The sequence below is a fragment of the Taudactylus pleione genome, unplaced genomic scaffold (genome assembly GCF_031769625.1).
Source record: "Taudactylus pleione unplaced genomic scaffold, aTauple2 ptg000093l, whole genome shotgun sequence".
Lineage (NCBI taxonomy): Eukaryota > Metazoa > Chordata > Amphibia > Anura > Myobatrachidae > Taudactylus > Taudactylus pleione.
Genome location: NW_028284495.1, coordinates 2,993,817 through 3,009,957, shown reverse-complemented (window position 1 = coordinate 3,009,957; position 16,141 = coordinate 2,993,817). Strand labels below are relative to the sequence as shown.

The 16,141-nt window shown below is 43.1% G+C and overlaps 1 protein-coding gene across 1 annotated transcript in view; it reads left to right on the top strand.

The window, feature by feature from the left end:
* Positions 1-16,141, top strand: part of RP1 (RP1 axonemal microtubule associated) — a 668,735-nt gene that overhangs the window by 85,028 nt on the left and 567,566 nt on the right. The window contains exon 4 of the mRNA XM_088469748.1: positions 14,621-14,784. Within this exon, the coding sequence (XP_088325874.1) occupies positions 14,621-14,784 (164 nt within the window). The remainder of the gene's footprint in view (positions 1-14,620; positions 14,785-16,141) is intronic.

The following is a 16,141-nucleotide window of genomic DNA, read 5'->3' as shown; positions in this document are numbered from 1 at the left end:
TGTCGCTTAGCAGTCATCCAGCTACCTCGGTGCAACCTTTTGGCCTAAAAAACAATATTGTGAGGTGTTCAGTGTTCAGAATAGACTGGAAATGAGTGGAAATTATTGTTATTGAGGTCAATAATAGCGTAGGAACAAAGAAAAAAAATTATGTGAGTTTTGTTTTTTTTATGCTTTTTTCCAAAAAACTACAGACCCAAAACACAAAATACAGAACCTAAAACACGGAAGGGTGGTTTTGGCAAAACCAATCCAGATTCAAAACACAAAGAAAAATCCAGATCCAAAACCAAAACTCAAAACATGAAAAGTGGCCGGTGCACACCCCTAGTTAGCAGCAAAAATGATAGTTGCATCTCGTCTGGATATCACAAACGAAATATCCACTCAAAGGTAATAAGAGCTGTGTATTACCAATTCAGCTGCTCCATGTCAGTGAAGATCCTGTTCCAATACTTAATTTAATCACAGTTATACAGTAGATTAGTGTCTTTACATTGACTTTGCTTCAGAATTTCACCACAACTTAACAATGTCTTTAAATATTTCATGACTTCCATACAGCAAATGGTTCTAAGAGTTATACTTTAACTGCAAATAATGTAGTGAATCCACTTTCTTTATGGATCTTTTCTCTGTTTCAATTGGTATACTTTGCCAGTGGTAACCTAGTGAAGAATTAAAATAGGGTATTTCTTAATCTTCTCAGTTTGCTTCATTCCTTTAAACTTCTTCTTCCTCAAGTACAGTAGGCTAATTAAGATGAGGCTTTTGCATTTCTGTTTAACCTTTGCTCAATTTTGTATTATAAATGAATGCTTGCCAAGACTTGATGCTCATCTCTGTTCCACTTGGGAAGTCTTGATGCTTATCTCTGTTCCATTTCACCTGGTCTTGAAATGCTGAGTGGGTTGTTATCAGTAAAAACAGCATCACAGCCAAATAAACCCAAAACTCTTCAGTTACTGACTAGGGCAAGGCACACTAATTTCATTATATAATAAATTATAGTTTACATTATTCCTCCTTGAAATTCAGAGACTTCTGCTAGTGTATGCAATCACTCTTTTTATTTCCCTCCTATGTGCTAGATTTTGGTTACTGACATTTATGAACAAGTAGACTGTTTTTGAGCATTAATGAGAGAACCATTAAGATGCTTCTGTTGCCAAAGATTTCAGTTTACCAAAAGCTTATTGTTGTGCTTTAATCCATTGAGCAGGCACATTTTTTAATGCTTATCTGCCAGATATTCCGTATAATAGCTTGTGTCAAGGAGTAGCTATTTTTGCAAAGTTCTACTGCTGTAATACCCAGGGATTTCCAGAGATCACTCTACTTGACTGTTGCAAAGGTAGGACAATATTCTGCATTTTCTAACTTTCCAGGACTCACTATGTACCCTAGGTAATTGAGTCATGGCTTCAGGAGATAATAATTTGAAGTCTTCACTTTTCGTCTGTATCTATTGCGTTTCTCAAACACTTCTATCATGTGTTGTAAGTGCTCTTCAATGTGATTTAACTTCCTGTAGCTGACACAATAATAGATGTCGCCCTTCTTCTTTCTCTTCAGGATGAGCAGTTCTCTACAAGGACTGTGACTCTCACTGATCACCTTGGTAGCTAGCATTTTTTTGAAGCATTTCTTCCACTGATTGATACACAGTTGGGGCGTAGTGGTGTTAATCGCCTTCTGATCGGATGATGGCTACCAGGGTGATACAATTTTGAATTTATTAATCTTTGTTGTGAGGTAAGATAGACTCTTAGGGGTTGATGCAGAGTTTGAAGCAAAGGAAAAAAGGAAGCAGATTTGCCTTTTGGCAAAATCATGTTTCACTGCAGGAAGGGTAAATTTAAAATGGACAGCTTTAGAGCTGGTAGAGGTGTGTCCTAAGCCATCTCTGTAGTTGGTCTTCTGTCAGTGACTTGTGAATTGCCAATCTCTCCAATTGTGTCTGGAAAACATTGATGACCATACAATAGATGCATCTTCTGCTGAATCTGTCGCTTTTTTGGGAACATTAAAAGCAAACATGTTTCATCAATACATTCACCAATTTTTGCAACAATGTTGGCGTATGTTCATCCTCAGTGTTAAAGATGGTACAGTAACTTATCATCTCCAATATGAGCCACAATGAAACCTTTGCTAACCCACTTTACTCACACTTGACCCTGCCTTACCAGGCTATCCACAGCTGGCGCGGATCTGTTGTAGTAAAGTCTTGTGCCTATATTTTCTCACAGACCAGTGCCCTAGTTCCAACTTATTAATGGAATGGAGGATGAGAAACAACACTGACATTTTCCTCCTCTGCCTCCCAACACTACCTCCTATGTAGTACACAGGTTTCTGAGTTAGAGGAGGGCAGTGAGTAAGACTTTGGTTTATTATTTACACACCTTCCTTATCACACTGCCCTTATGAATGCACATATAAATCAATACACAATTATTACATACGATCACAAACAACAATACTAAGTTATAACTTATTTCTGAAATTGAGCGCCAATGGCATAGACTCACTATCCAATATGGCAACATAGATGGGTATCCATAATAATAACAATAAGAGTATGAAGCTCACCTGATTAGGAGTACATTGCATGTGGCTGGACAGCACAGGATCGGTAGACAGAGAAGAAGATATACCAGGCAAGGCTTAAGGCAAAAAGAGTCCAGTAACAAGGCATATGTTCGGCACACAGCAGAGCAGGTATTAGCAGACAAGGAGCATGCAGATGGGTAATCCAATAACAAAGCACAGGTCAGAACACAGCAGAATAGGCATTAACAGACAAGGAGCAGGCAGAGGGGTAATCCAGTAATAAATCAAAAGTCAAAAGCCAAGATCTCTTTCAAAGTTTGCAGGGTTTGCACAGATGTTCAAAGCAAATGCATTGAAATCACCTAGCACAGATTAATAGGTGAGATCTGAAGCATTGGGAGGTGGAGATTCATACACAGACAGTTTGAATGCCTGCACATGTTCAGTTGTATTCACACAATACTGCGACCTGGAAATTTGTTTTAACCTGTGGACAGTGGGCCTGATTCAGAGCCGGACGCTCTTTCAGAGTGCTCGCTCTGAATCAGTGCCCTCCCTTTGTTTTTTCAGAGCGGCCACCTGGCCGCTCGCATAGGTGTGGGTGACCACCCACAGCTCTTGCGAGCGGCCAAAAAGATGGTCGCGATGGTCTTGACCATCGCGACCATCGGGCTTGTGACGAGACCCTTGTGGTAGGGTCTCGTCTGCTGCAAGCCCTGGAGTGCTTTTGGCTCTATCAGACCCAAAAGCACTCCCACTGACATCATTTGTGATGTCAGTGGGGCCGGCCCCAGACGGTAGGCGTTCTTATGGGAACATCTCCGCCTGGGCAGCAACACCCCCGGCATGCCCACCAAATGGGGCGTGCTGTCACTCAACATCGACAGCACACCCCCTTTGTAGCGAGACCCATAGCGACGCATGCGCACTTGGCCAACATCGGCCCGCTTGCGAGCGCTCAGCGCTCGCATGCGGGTCTGAATCAGGCCCTGTATCTCCAGACACCTGGAAGCCATATCCAGTAGCCAACTTACTGAAGTAAGTGACATGGACGTTAAAGGTGCTCTCAGGCATCACAACATATAATGCTAACTGTGGAACAAACAAAAATGTGATTAATTTGATTATAAAGAGCTTTCACACCAAGTGTCAGGTGTGTATTGGGTGCATGCGGTCCTTTTTATGAATAGGTAATATTTACCATCTAAAAAACTGAAAAGTGAACAATCTAGGTCTCACAACCCCCAATCAACAACCACATTTTATGTCTTCTTTTCCTCAATGATAAATCATTTATGCCTACTGTACCAGAATTTCCAGGAGATCTCTCCAAGACTCTTGTTACTGTAGGCCAGCATTGTAGTCTTGCATCTTGCTGCATAATAATGTTTTTTTTTTCTACAGCAGGGGGCAAGGTCGCCCTGAAACAATTCATGACACAATGCTCCCCACATATGCCACCTAGGCCAGTCCCAGTGGCATCATCCAGGGGCCCTGGCAGACATTAAATAATTAACATTCACCTTGAATAGGCTTATTTCCTCCAATAACAATTTCCACCCAAACCAGCTCCCATATAACATTACTACCGCCACATCAGCCTCCACATAACATTAATAACAGCCCTGCACTTAACATTAGTCTCCTCTGGAAAAATCTGTTCCTTGAAAGTTGATCAGTCACATGTGCAGAGAGGATAGGTGGGGTAGAGAGCAAATGATCTGTCTTCTTTGGGTTGAGTACGGGATGACAATGCTCTGGATTCCGGCGGTCAGAATCATGATGCCGACAGGCAGGGGCGTATCTATAATGGGTGCAGGGCATGCGGGGAACACGGGCCCCTGGGTCCAGGGGAGTTCCGCATCACACACCCTGCACCCATAATATTACTTACCTCTCCATCAATGGTTTCACCTATCAATGTGCATTTCTACTGTGGGCAGTGGGCCAATAAGCGAAGGGAGGCAGGCTTTTTTGGTGAGCCAATAGGAAAAGGGGATGGGATTTAGCATTGTGTTGGCTGTGGAGTACTGCAGGCGAAGCTAAAAAGTACCTCCATCATCGATGGCAAATCTAATGACCATCGGAGAAAAACCATCAATGGTGTTAACATTGATGGCCATCCCTAATTCATGTAAATAAACCATGGCACCCTTGAGTACCTGCATTTATCTACTAACAGTTTTACTGTGGAAAACCCCATCACCTTCCAGTGTTTGCTGCATTAATCAAGTAGAACTAGTCAACCTCATTTTTTATTTACTTCTTCACTAATTCAGTCACAGGAATCCTTAAGGTAAGTAAACTAACTATAGTCTCCTATGCGTTAACCTATCTTTGTCTACCATATCTTGTGTGTGTTTTCTTCCTCTCTGAACATGGTTCAGAGATGGACTCAATGTCGATGTTTATGCAGTTTGACCTGATTATCGGTAATCCGCGCATGCATCTGGGTCGTACGGCACATGCATCAAGTTTCATTTACGTTGTCACTCACAGTTCAGGATTTATTTGCAGTTATTGACAGGCAGGGACCATTTGTAGTGGTGACTCAAACGCAGATGTGTTGTGACGATTTTCAGGGCATGTCTCAGCCTGCGACCGCTATCCCGTATGCAGCCAAAATGGCTCAGGTATCTCTGTTGCTGCTGCTGCATGAACATAGGGTTACTCAGAAGTACAAAAATTGACTGATCACCTTCTGGCAATAACAGAAACATGGCTCACACAATCAGACACTGTCTCCCCTGCTGCACTTTCACATGGTGACCTACACTTCTCACACACCTCCAGGCCTAGCAACTGTAAAGGAGGTGGGGTAGGAATATTACTCTCCCAGTCTTTCACATTCACAGTTCTCCCACAGGTACCTTCACTCACATTTACATCATTTGAAGTACATTCTATCAGGACTTTCACCCCTTTCTCTCTGCGAGTTGCTGTTATCTATTGCCCGCCTGGGCCACCGCACCAATTTCTGGAACATTTTTCAGCCTGGCTCCCTCACTTCCTATCCTCAGACATCTCCACCATCATTATGGGTGATTTCAATATCCCCATTGACAGTCCACAATCTCCTCATGCCTCCAAACTACTCTCTCTAACCTCCTCTCCTGGCCTCTCCCAATGGACTGACTCCTCTACTCATAAGGAGGGCCACTGCCTTCATCTTGTATTTACCAGACTATGCTCAGTTTCTGATTTCACTAATGCTCCTTTCCCTCTCTCAGATCACAATCTTATCACCTGCATACTTTCCTCCATTACATCAACCTCAATGTCAGTGAAATCAACCAAACCTCCTAAAACCCGCAGAAATATTAATGTGATTAACTTTCAACAACTATCTACCTCTCTACAACAACAACTCTCACCAATTTCTGCACTCACTTCTCCTGAGACTGCTGCATCACAGCTAAACCAGATTCTAGTAAAAGCCCTCGATGAAGTAGCTCCAGCTACCCATCACACTCCGCGTAGACTCAGACGTCAACCATGGCATTCTAACTTAACAAGGCATCTACAAAAACTCTCACGTAAAGTAGAACGTCAGTGGCGAAAGTCTCGCACTCCAAGTGACTTCCTCACATATAAGTCTATCTACAACTTTTATCGTACTGCTCTGGACACTGCCAAGCAAATATATTTCCAATCTCTTATCTCTGCTCAAGCCTCTAACCCCACACGACTTTTTAATACATTTAAACTGCTTCTTACCCCTCACCCAAGCCACCTGCTACTATCTGTGCACAAGATCTTTCTTCCTATTTCAAGGACAAGATTGATAATATCCGAAATGAAATGTTATTCTCTTCCTCAGCTAGTGACCTACTCAATTCCCTACCTGAACCCTCTGGCACATTCTCTTCATTTGACCCCACAAATGAAGATGAAGTATCTACACTCTTCTCATCCTCCTACTCTATTACCTCTCCTCTAGATCCTATACCCTCACAAATTAGTAAAGCTCTGTCTCCTGTGCTCATCCCAACCCTAACTAAAATCTGTAATCTCTCTCTTTCTACTGGCATCTTTCCATCACTGTTCAAGCATGCAGTGATTACTCCCATTCTGAAAAAACAAAATTCTGACCCTAACACTCTCTCTAATTACCATCCTATCTCCCAGCTCCCATGCCCCTCCAAGCTACTGGAGAGACTTGTCTACACCCGCCTCACACACTTTCTTAACACCCACAACTTATTGGACCCACTTCAGTCTGGCTTCCGTTCCCAGCACTCCACAGAGACAGCACTGACTAAGGTAGTAAATGATTTGGTCACTGCCAAGGCTAAAGGCCATTACTCACTTCTAATTCTTCTAGATCTCTCTGCTGCTTTTGACACTGTTGACCACTCTCTTCTCGTACAAACATTACAATCCCTAGGTCTTAAGGACACAGCCCTTTCTTGGTTCTCTTCCTACCTATCTGATCGCTCTTTTTCTGTTCGTTTTTCTGATTCTGCCTCCTCTTCGCTACCTCTATCAGTTCCGCAAGGCTCTGTTTTAGGTCCTTTGCTATTCTCAATCTATACCACCTCTCTTGGCAAACTAATCCGCTCTTTTGGATTTCAGTACCATCTGTATGCGGATGATACTCAAATCTACCTATCCTCTCCAGATTTATCACCATCTGTATTGGTCCGTGTCACTGAATGTATTTCTGCCATTTCATCTTGGATGTCATCTCGCTACCTGAAACTTAATATTTCTAAAACAGAATTAATTATATTTCCACCGGCCAATAACAGTTACCAATCTGATCTCTTTATCACTGTTGATAACTCAACAATCCACCCCACCCCACCCCACAAGCTCGCTGCCTTGGTGTCATCCTTGATTCTGAATTGTCCTTTGTTCCCCACATTCAATCTGTCTCAAAATCATGTTATATACATCTAAAAAACATATACAAAATTCGACCATATCTCACACAAGACACTGCAAAAACTCTAATCCATGCACTCATTATTTCCCGCATTGACTATTGCAATAGTCTCCTTACTGGTCTTCCCAAAAACAGGCTATCGCCATTACAATCCATTATGAATGCAGCTGCGAGGCTTATCTTCCTTGCCAAACGTTCATCGTCTGCTGCCCCGCTCTGTCAGTCCCTCCATTGGTTGCCGGTTTTCTACCGTATTCAATACAAAATACTGTTACTTACACATAAGGCCATTAACCGAATTACACCAACATACATCTCTTCACTCATCTCAAAATATCTCCCAACCTGACCTCTCCGCTCAGCACAAGATCTGCATCTCTCATCCCCACGCATTACTTGCTCCCATTTACGGTTACAGGACTTTCTTCGGGCTGCACCCACTCTATGGAATGCCTTATCACACACAATAAGACTTACCTCTACTCTTCAATCCTTCAAGCGTTCCCTGAAAACTCACCTCTTCAGACAAGCTTATCAGATTCCAGAACCGACCACATAACCTTCATAGCTTCCATGTCTTATCACATCCCCTCTCACAGTCCACACATAACCTCACATATTGTCTTTCTTTCACATACTCCTGACATTTTGCCGACATTCCTGTGTGACTGGATCATGCAGCCCACCAAGAAACTCTGCATTCTGGCAGACCAAATTGCAATATATAGCACCTATCCTTGTGTATCAATGCCTATTTCCCTATAGATTGTAAGCTTGCAAGCAGGGCCCTCTTACCTCTATGTCTGTCTGTTATTACCCTGTTTTGTTCTATCAATGTTTCCAATTGTAAAGCGCAATGGAATATGCTGCGCTATATAAGAAACTGTTAATAATAATAATCTGAACTAATTTGCACCTTTATATGAAGTCGTTTGGATTAGCGAAGCCGCTGGTGGGAATCTCAATAGAAATCCCTCCTGCTGCGATATTTGTTTGCTTTCGTACAGCCACTGTGTACAAATTCGCAGCTGCAGTGGTATTAGCATACATCTCTGAATAAGGCCCTAAGTGCAGATGCATAGTAATGCAGTACAATCTTTATGACAAATTAAAGGGTCTTCAGAAAGTGGGTGGGATTCTGCTGCAATTAGATACCCATGCACTGTTAGTCAGTGGCGTAACTAGGGTCTTTGGCGCCCAGGGCAAGATGAAAAATGCCCCCCACTGTGTGCGCTCACCAGAGTGAGCATGACCACATGCAACAAGGGGTGTTCCGCTTATGCAATGTCCCCAGTAGCAGTGCCCCTTATGCAATGCCCCCTGTAGTAGTGCCCTTTATGCAGCGCCCCCAGTAGTAGTGCAATTTATGCAGCGCCCCTTATGCAATACCCCCTGTAGTAGTGCCCCCTATTGACGTGCCCCCTTTAGCAGTGCTCCCTATACAGTGCCCCCATTAGTGCCCCTTATACAATGGCCCAGTGGTGCCACTTATACAGTGCCCCCAGTAGTGCCCCTTACACATAAAACAAACAGAACACAAAACTATACTTACCCGAATCCCCGTTCATGTGCCCACCTCTTGTCTGCTCCTCCCGCTCAGCACTATGGGAGAGACGTCATGACGTCTATCTCCCTCCCCCCAATGTGGGAGCTGGAAGGCGGCACTTATGAGTGAGCTCCAGCCTGGTGCCGGCCCTGGGTGCAGCAGCCAATAAGAATCTGTCTGCCTCTTATTAGCTGCTAAAACAAACACACTGCTGCCGGGTAGTTTGTTTTAGTGTGTATACAGTGTAGAGCCGCAGACTGCATTGAACTGGATGGCAGACGGCGGCATTCCCCCTGCCGCCTGGTCCGACAGCGTCCAGGGCACGTGCCCCGCTTGACCCCCTAGTTACGCCACTGTTGTTAGTGCTCCCTGAAGAATGAGTTTAGAAAACACTGGTCTAGACCAATGGTTCCCTAATTATGTGCAATGGACCCTGGTGTACAACAGGACACTTGCAGGGGTACCAAGGATTGGTGGTCCAATACCAAATCAAATTATTTATGGGCAATGTGATAGGCAAAACCAATGCCAGTGGCTTCCATGTTAGAGAAAAGCATTCTGCACTGCCTCTGTATACCAAAGCTGCAGGGCAATAGGACCTGGAGCGGCAGATGCCGGAGGCACAACCTCTGACCTGCTGTACACTGTATATACATGGTTGCATGATAGGTTAAGGGCTGCCGGGGGAAACTTAGGGTTAGGCACCCCCTGGGAGGTTAGGGTTAGGCTAGGGGAAGGGGGGGGTTAGGGTTAGGCACCCCCCTCGGGAGACTTAAGGTTAGGCTGCGGGGAAGGGGGGGTTAGGTTTAGGCACTTAGAGGGGGGTTAGGGTTAGGCACCCCTAAAGCAGGGTTAGGGGGTAAAAATAGGTTAGTTACTACTTACCTTTGTAGCTTCGGGATATTCACCCCTGCCTGGCTTCCGCTGTCGGGATTAGAACAGCCGGCCACACTAGGTGCAGGGGGTGTAGAGGTGGGGGGAAGAGGGTACTCTTTATCCAGATGTGTTGGAGGGGCCCATGGTGTCCTGCTTTCTGTAGCCCCCCCTCTCCTGATGCGGTACTTCGGTCAGGTAGTGAGAGAGCTGACAGCTGCCATAGCCTCTCCACCCAGCCCACCACACATGTAGCTGTCATGCTGTGATCTGATCTAGAGAGAGTGGCTGCTCATGCAGCAGCAGTCATTCCTCTCTATCTCTGCATGATGTGCCATGGAGGTGCGATCACAATCTCCCGCCCAAGGTCGAACTGGCCAACATGACTACAGGGGAAATACCCAGTGGGCTCCACTGCCTGAGGGCACCGCTCTCTTCTAATGTTCAGACTGTGCACTTGAATTATACATTGTTACTCTATTACAGTGTTATTTACCTGATAGAGCAGGCACATGAATGAACAGACCATGCAATGTAGTACCCATGTTGTCTGAAGGCTATGTCCTCTATAATGGTTGGACAGGCCTTTGTGGTGGCTGTCTACACCCCTTAAGCATGGGCCCCTACCACTGCCTTCCTCCAGAGGCCCCTTCATGTCCCAGTCCGGCACTGCACCAGCCCTCCCCCTGAACACCGATGCTCCCACACACACATCGGCGCCTCCGTGTGTGTGGCCGCAATATACATTTTTTTCTTTTTTGGAAAGAGGGAGTCTGGCCACACCTCTCTGGGCTGGCCATGCCGCCTTCCAATACTGGGACACGGCAAAGCTGTTGGTGGCCCTAACTAGATACACCACAATGCCCAGCATACCCTTAAATCTTCCTGGCTGCAACTGGGTGTTCCTTTCATCCTGTACCTGCTGTAGTACTGTTAACCCTGTGTTATCCTGCTACTTGTCTCTACCATTTAATAAACCATCCCCTGGTTAAAATGATTTGCCATGAGAAGTAACCTCCATTGCACATCGCTGTCACCAGTGGCGTAACTAGGGTATTTGGAGCCCAGGGCAAGATGACAAACAGAGCCCTTCCCAGTGGCATATCTATAATGGGTGCAGTGTGTGCGGGGCACACGGACCCCCGAGTCCAGGGGGACCCCGCACCGCACACACTACACCCATATTATTTTAGACTTACCTGTGCGTGGTCCCACGTCAGGTGTCTGCGCTGCTCAGAACACCGGAAATGGCCGTCGCGACCATTTTTCCGGTGTTCTGCGCATACGAAGTAGACCCAAGGCACACTCTTGGTTCCAGTGGCTGGCTAGCCTCGTCAGTCGTCTGCCGGCCACCAGGGAGAGAGGAGGGGGCCCCGCACAGGGAGTGCACACAGGCCCCCTCCTCTCTTAAGATGCCCCTGGCCCTCCCCACTATGTGCTGAAAAAGTGGGTGTGGCCGCATACCACGAAGGGCCTGGCCACTGAAAAATGACACACCATCATTTCTCGTCACTTTGGGAACATTCTTTTCAATTCCATATGCACCTTAATTCCCCCGGTAGTAGTGTCCCTTCTGCAATGACCCTAGTAGTAGTGCCCCTCATGCAATGCTCACTGTAGTAGTACCCCTTATGCAATGTCCTCAGTAGCAGTGCCACTTATGTAGTGCCCCCCGTATTAGTGCCCCTTATGCAGTGCCCCCAGTAGTAATACCCCTTATGCAATGCCCCCTGTTATAGTGCACATTATGCAGTGCCCCTGTTGTAGTGCCCCTTATGCAATGGCCCTTGTTGTAGTGCCTCGTATACAGTGCCCCTAGTAGTGCCCCTTATACAGTTCCCCTAGTAGTGCCCCTTATGCAGTGCCCCCAGTAGTGCCCATTATACAGTGCCCCAGTAGTGCCCCTTATACAGTGCCCCTAGTAGTTCCCCTTATGCAGTGCCCCAGTGCCCATTATAGTGTTCCAGTAAAGCTCCTTATGCAGTTCCCCCAGTGGTGCCCCTTATGCTTTGCCCCCAGTAGTGCCCATTATGCAGTGCTCCCTGAAGTGTATGTTATGCATTTCCAATAGTGCCCCTTATACAGTTCCCCCAGTAGTGCCTCTTATACGGTGCCCCCAGTAGTGCCCCCAATGCAGTGCCCCAATCACAGATATTAAGGGTGCAGTTTCCACACACCCTAGACAGCATATGCAGTAAATCCACAAGGTTTTCCGGGAAGCAGCCACGGAAAGACTCCTATGTAGAGCTGAAACGTGCCGGAGGATTACAGCAAAGATTTTGGGTACCAGGAATAACAACTGGGATAAACGTTTCCATATCACCTAGCAGTACCTTTGGGCCTTCCCGTGAGACCTTGTGGATTTACTGTATATGCTATCTAGGGTGTGTGGAAACTACACGTTTAATATCTGTGATTGAGTGAACATTGGAATACCCTAGAACAGAGGGAAAAGTGAAATCAGAGGAAACCACACTAAACCCAATATTGGGTGGACTCATTACCCTTGGTTTATAAATGTATAAATTGTATTGGACCAAAAGATTATGAGACTTGTTTGATCTACCATTCAAAAAAATAATATCTGTATCCTAATTGAGTGCACAAGAATATACATTCCTTTTGTTTGCTGTGTTTAATTTGGAATGGTAGGGAGCACTCCTGTATATATGCTGCTGCACTTTTTCTTTTAAAGCTTTGGTTTTCTTATTTCTTTTTCACATATTCTATAAAAATTTATGAATATTATCAGTCCATGTTCTGACAATAGCAGATTACAGGTCACATGGTTATGACATCAGAGGTCTTTTAGTCTACTTCAATTTAGACCTTAGGTCTAAATTAAAGTAGGCTAAAGGACTGATGTCACAACCATGTGACCCACGACAACAGGGGGAGGAGCAAGTTCAGAACATGGGACCCACCATGTACCCTCGTGGGCTAGCTTCGCTTGCCGCGCTTCGAGCAAGATGGCTCCACTCCACTTCACTTGCCACAGGTTACTATTCCCAATAGATGTCCACATGGATAGTAAAACTGTTAGCCCACCAACCTTGCCCCACCCTTGCTGTTTGTGATGTCAGAGGTTCTTTAGCCCACTTGGTTCTAGCATCAACCATACATCATAACGATTATAAGCAAACATAAAAAAATCTAATATCATGGTGTAAAACAAAGACTAGTGTGCTTTTAAAGCTAAAAAACAAACGTACATATATGATAGCACCGATAGGCCTACCCGGACCCCAGAAACACAGATCCACTCTCTATAGATACAATCAATTTATTATATTAAAGATAATAAATATAACTTTTGGTCAGGTTAATCCATTAACAGAGAATCTTATCAGCACATGAAGTCATAATGCACATGCAACAATCAATTCATACATGGCATACCAAAAATATACATAATCTATACAAAATTTGGTCTGGTTAATAATCCATTAACAGAGGATCTTATCAGCACATGAAATCATAATATACATGCAACAATCAATTCATATATGGCATACCAAATATATACATAATCTATAGAACAAATAATATATAAAAGATTAAAAATTAAAAATAAAGAATAATCAAAATAGTAAAAATGGGTAGTGATCACAATTTCCTTTAAAGGAGTGATTAAGAGAAGCACCAGCTGTATGCTCCAATTGCATCATATTTATTAGAAGTGACTGAAGTTCTACTCAGGAGTTTAGACAGAACAAGGCTGGATACATTATATCTATTGAAGAGAAACGCGGATAAAATTTTTCATATGCATATGTCACTTTATAACTATCTCTCTTCACTAAAGGATTGAGTGATATTACTTAAAGGACGTAAAGATTTATTCACGCAATTGGAGCATACACCTACTGCTTCTCTTAATCACTCCTTCGGATGAAATTGTGATCACTAGCCTATTTTACTATTTTTGTCATTTTGATTATTCTTTATTTATTTTTTAATTTACATTTTTTTTATATTTTATTTGTTCTATAGATTATGTATATTTTTGGTATGCCATATATGAACTGATTGTTGCATGTATTTTATGACTTCATGTGCTGATAAGATCCTCTGTTAATGTATTATTAACCAGACCAAATTTTATATTTATTATCTTTAATATAATAAATTGATTGTATCTATAGAGAGTGGATCTGTGTCTCTGAGGTCCAGGTAGGCCTATTGGAGCTATCATATATTTATATATCTTCATCTTCGGGTTTTAGGGTGTCGGTGGACCCCTAAGAAAGCTGCCAGCCATTATCCAGCCACATAGAGGTGGGCGCCCTATAAATATCTTTTCTACTAAAAAACAAACATTACAATAAAGTGTCGTTTGAATTATTATTATTAATTTTTTTTATTTAATGTACAAATTAACAGGTGAATGAATAATAATATATTGCAAGAATTTTCTTTTATGTTACTAAGGGGCATATTTACAAAAAAAATCAAATATAAAATGCTGTTGTGATATGGGGCTGGAAACAAACTGATAGCATACTGTGCATGCGCAGACATTGGCTTGTGCATATATCAGTGCTGGGCCAATGGGATCTGAAGGAAAAATGTGTTCCAGCAATGGAAGGCAGTACAAAATCTTAACTTTACACTTAGCCTGTACATAGGTACAGCATAAAATTGTCTAATAGATGCATCACCCCATGTTATGTCAAATTAAAAATTTTCGTGGAAGTTAAAATGTCTGTTAATAGTCTTATTAATATATTTATATCTTCATTTTTTTTATCTTTCAGCTGGAAAATGGAAGGTATCAGTTTTCACTAGTGAAATGCCTTCTGCTGGGACCACGTCTCAAGTGTACATCATGTTTTATGGACATATCAGAGTATCAGCGCCTGTTTTTCTGTATAGTAATGAAGATGATGTATTCCAGAGTGGCCATGAAGATACCTTTCATGTATGTAAATATGTAAAACAAATGGTAACAATACAACTATCTACATAATCACCAAAGGTGCCTTGCATGTAATAGACTGCTTGATGATTTGCGGTCTTTGTCTTTATTTTGAAAGCGAAACTTTGGTGAAATGCGCCACATTATAATGCTGTCCAAATATATACAGATGTGTCTACATACAACTTACCTCTATGCGCTAGAAGTCGCTTTAAACACGTTCTACTCGGTAGCGATGAGCGTCTCTTCGTGCAACTTTTTACCTTCAAATGTGTCTTATTCACAAAGTAAGGCAAATAGGATGCACAAGTAGCTTCTGCTGATTAAAATGAAATGTGGCTGAGACACTGTAACGTAGCATTTCACATGCAGATGCACCCACAGTTGCACACATAATATAGGCATGCTGCACATCATTTTAATCAGCACAAGCTGCTTATATGTCCTATTCACATTTACATTTACGCATTTAAAGGTAAAAGTTGCTTGAAAATACATCTGCGCTACAGAGTGACGCCACGGCATGGCGCAACTAGAAGAGCTGTTTAACGAGCATGGAAAGAAGATGAATGTGGACACAGCTGTAATTTACTTCTGACATGGGTGTGGGTAGCGCAGGTTTACATGGATGCGGGTAGCGCAGGTTTACAAGTTATTAAGAAAACACAGCAATTATGCTCATATATCTCTCCCGACAAGTTTCTTAATCTCCAAGATACTGATGCAGAGCTATGTGAGCTATCACACTTGTGCTCCAATTTGCGTCTATTTAAAAACAATGCAATTGCGACCAAGCGCAAGCAGTAGTTATCATTAGATGTGTTCTGGTTGGCAACAGAAGCAGATGTGCCTGGTTAATGCTAGGCAAACATCACATTCACTTATAGCCTCCTAAGCCCATGTTCTATTTGCAGTATATAAAAAGCTTTGTTTGAGATGTCATTACCCTATACCCACCAATGCGAACTTATAAACCTGGAAAGGCTTTGCTTCGTCCCAGCCAGATCAAGGTACTGTGCTCTGTCCCCACATGCGCATTTTGCAGTGACCCTTTGCTGGTAAATTACATCACAAGAATTTGTATTACTAGAAAAAGTAATGATACAAATTGATTGCAAATAAAAAAGTGGTCATACAGTACATATTTTATTAAGTACATGGTTTTTTTTTATTAAATAAATTGGCCCCTTAATGTGAGATAAACATGCACAACCTGTATTACACTAGAGTTAATTCTAATTAAACATTATTGAAATGGAATCATAAGGTTCTACAGTCATCTTTCAGGTGTAGTCCTGTTGGTTTTTATTTAAGATATAATATGCTGTCCTATTATTAAAATGAAAGGATTTAAGGGCTA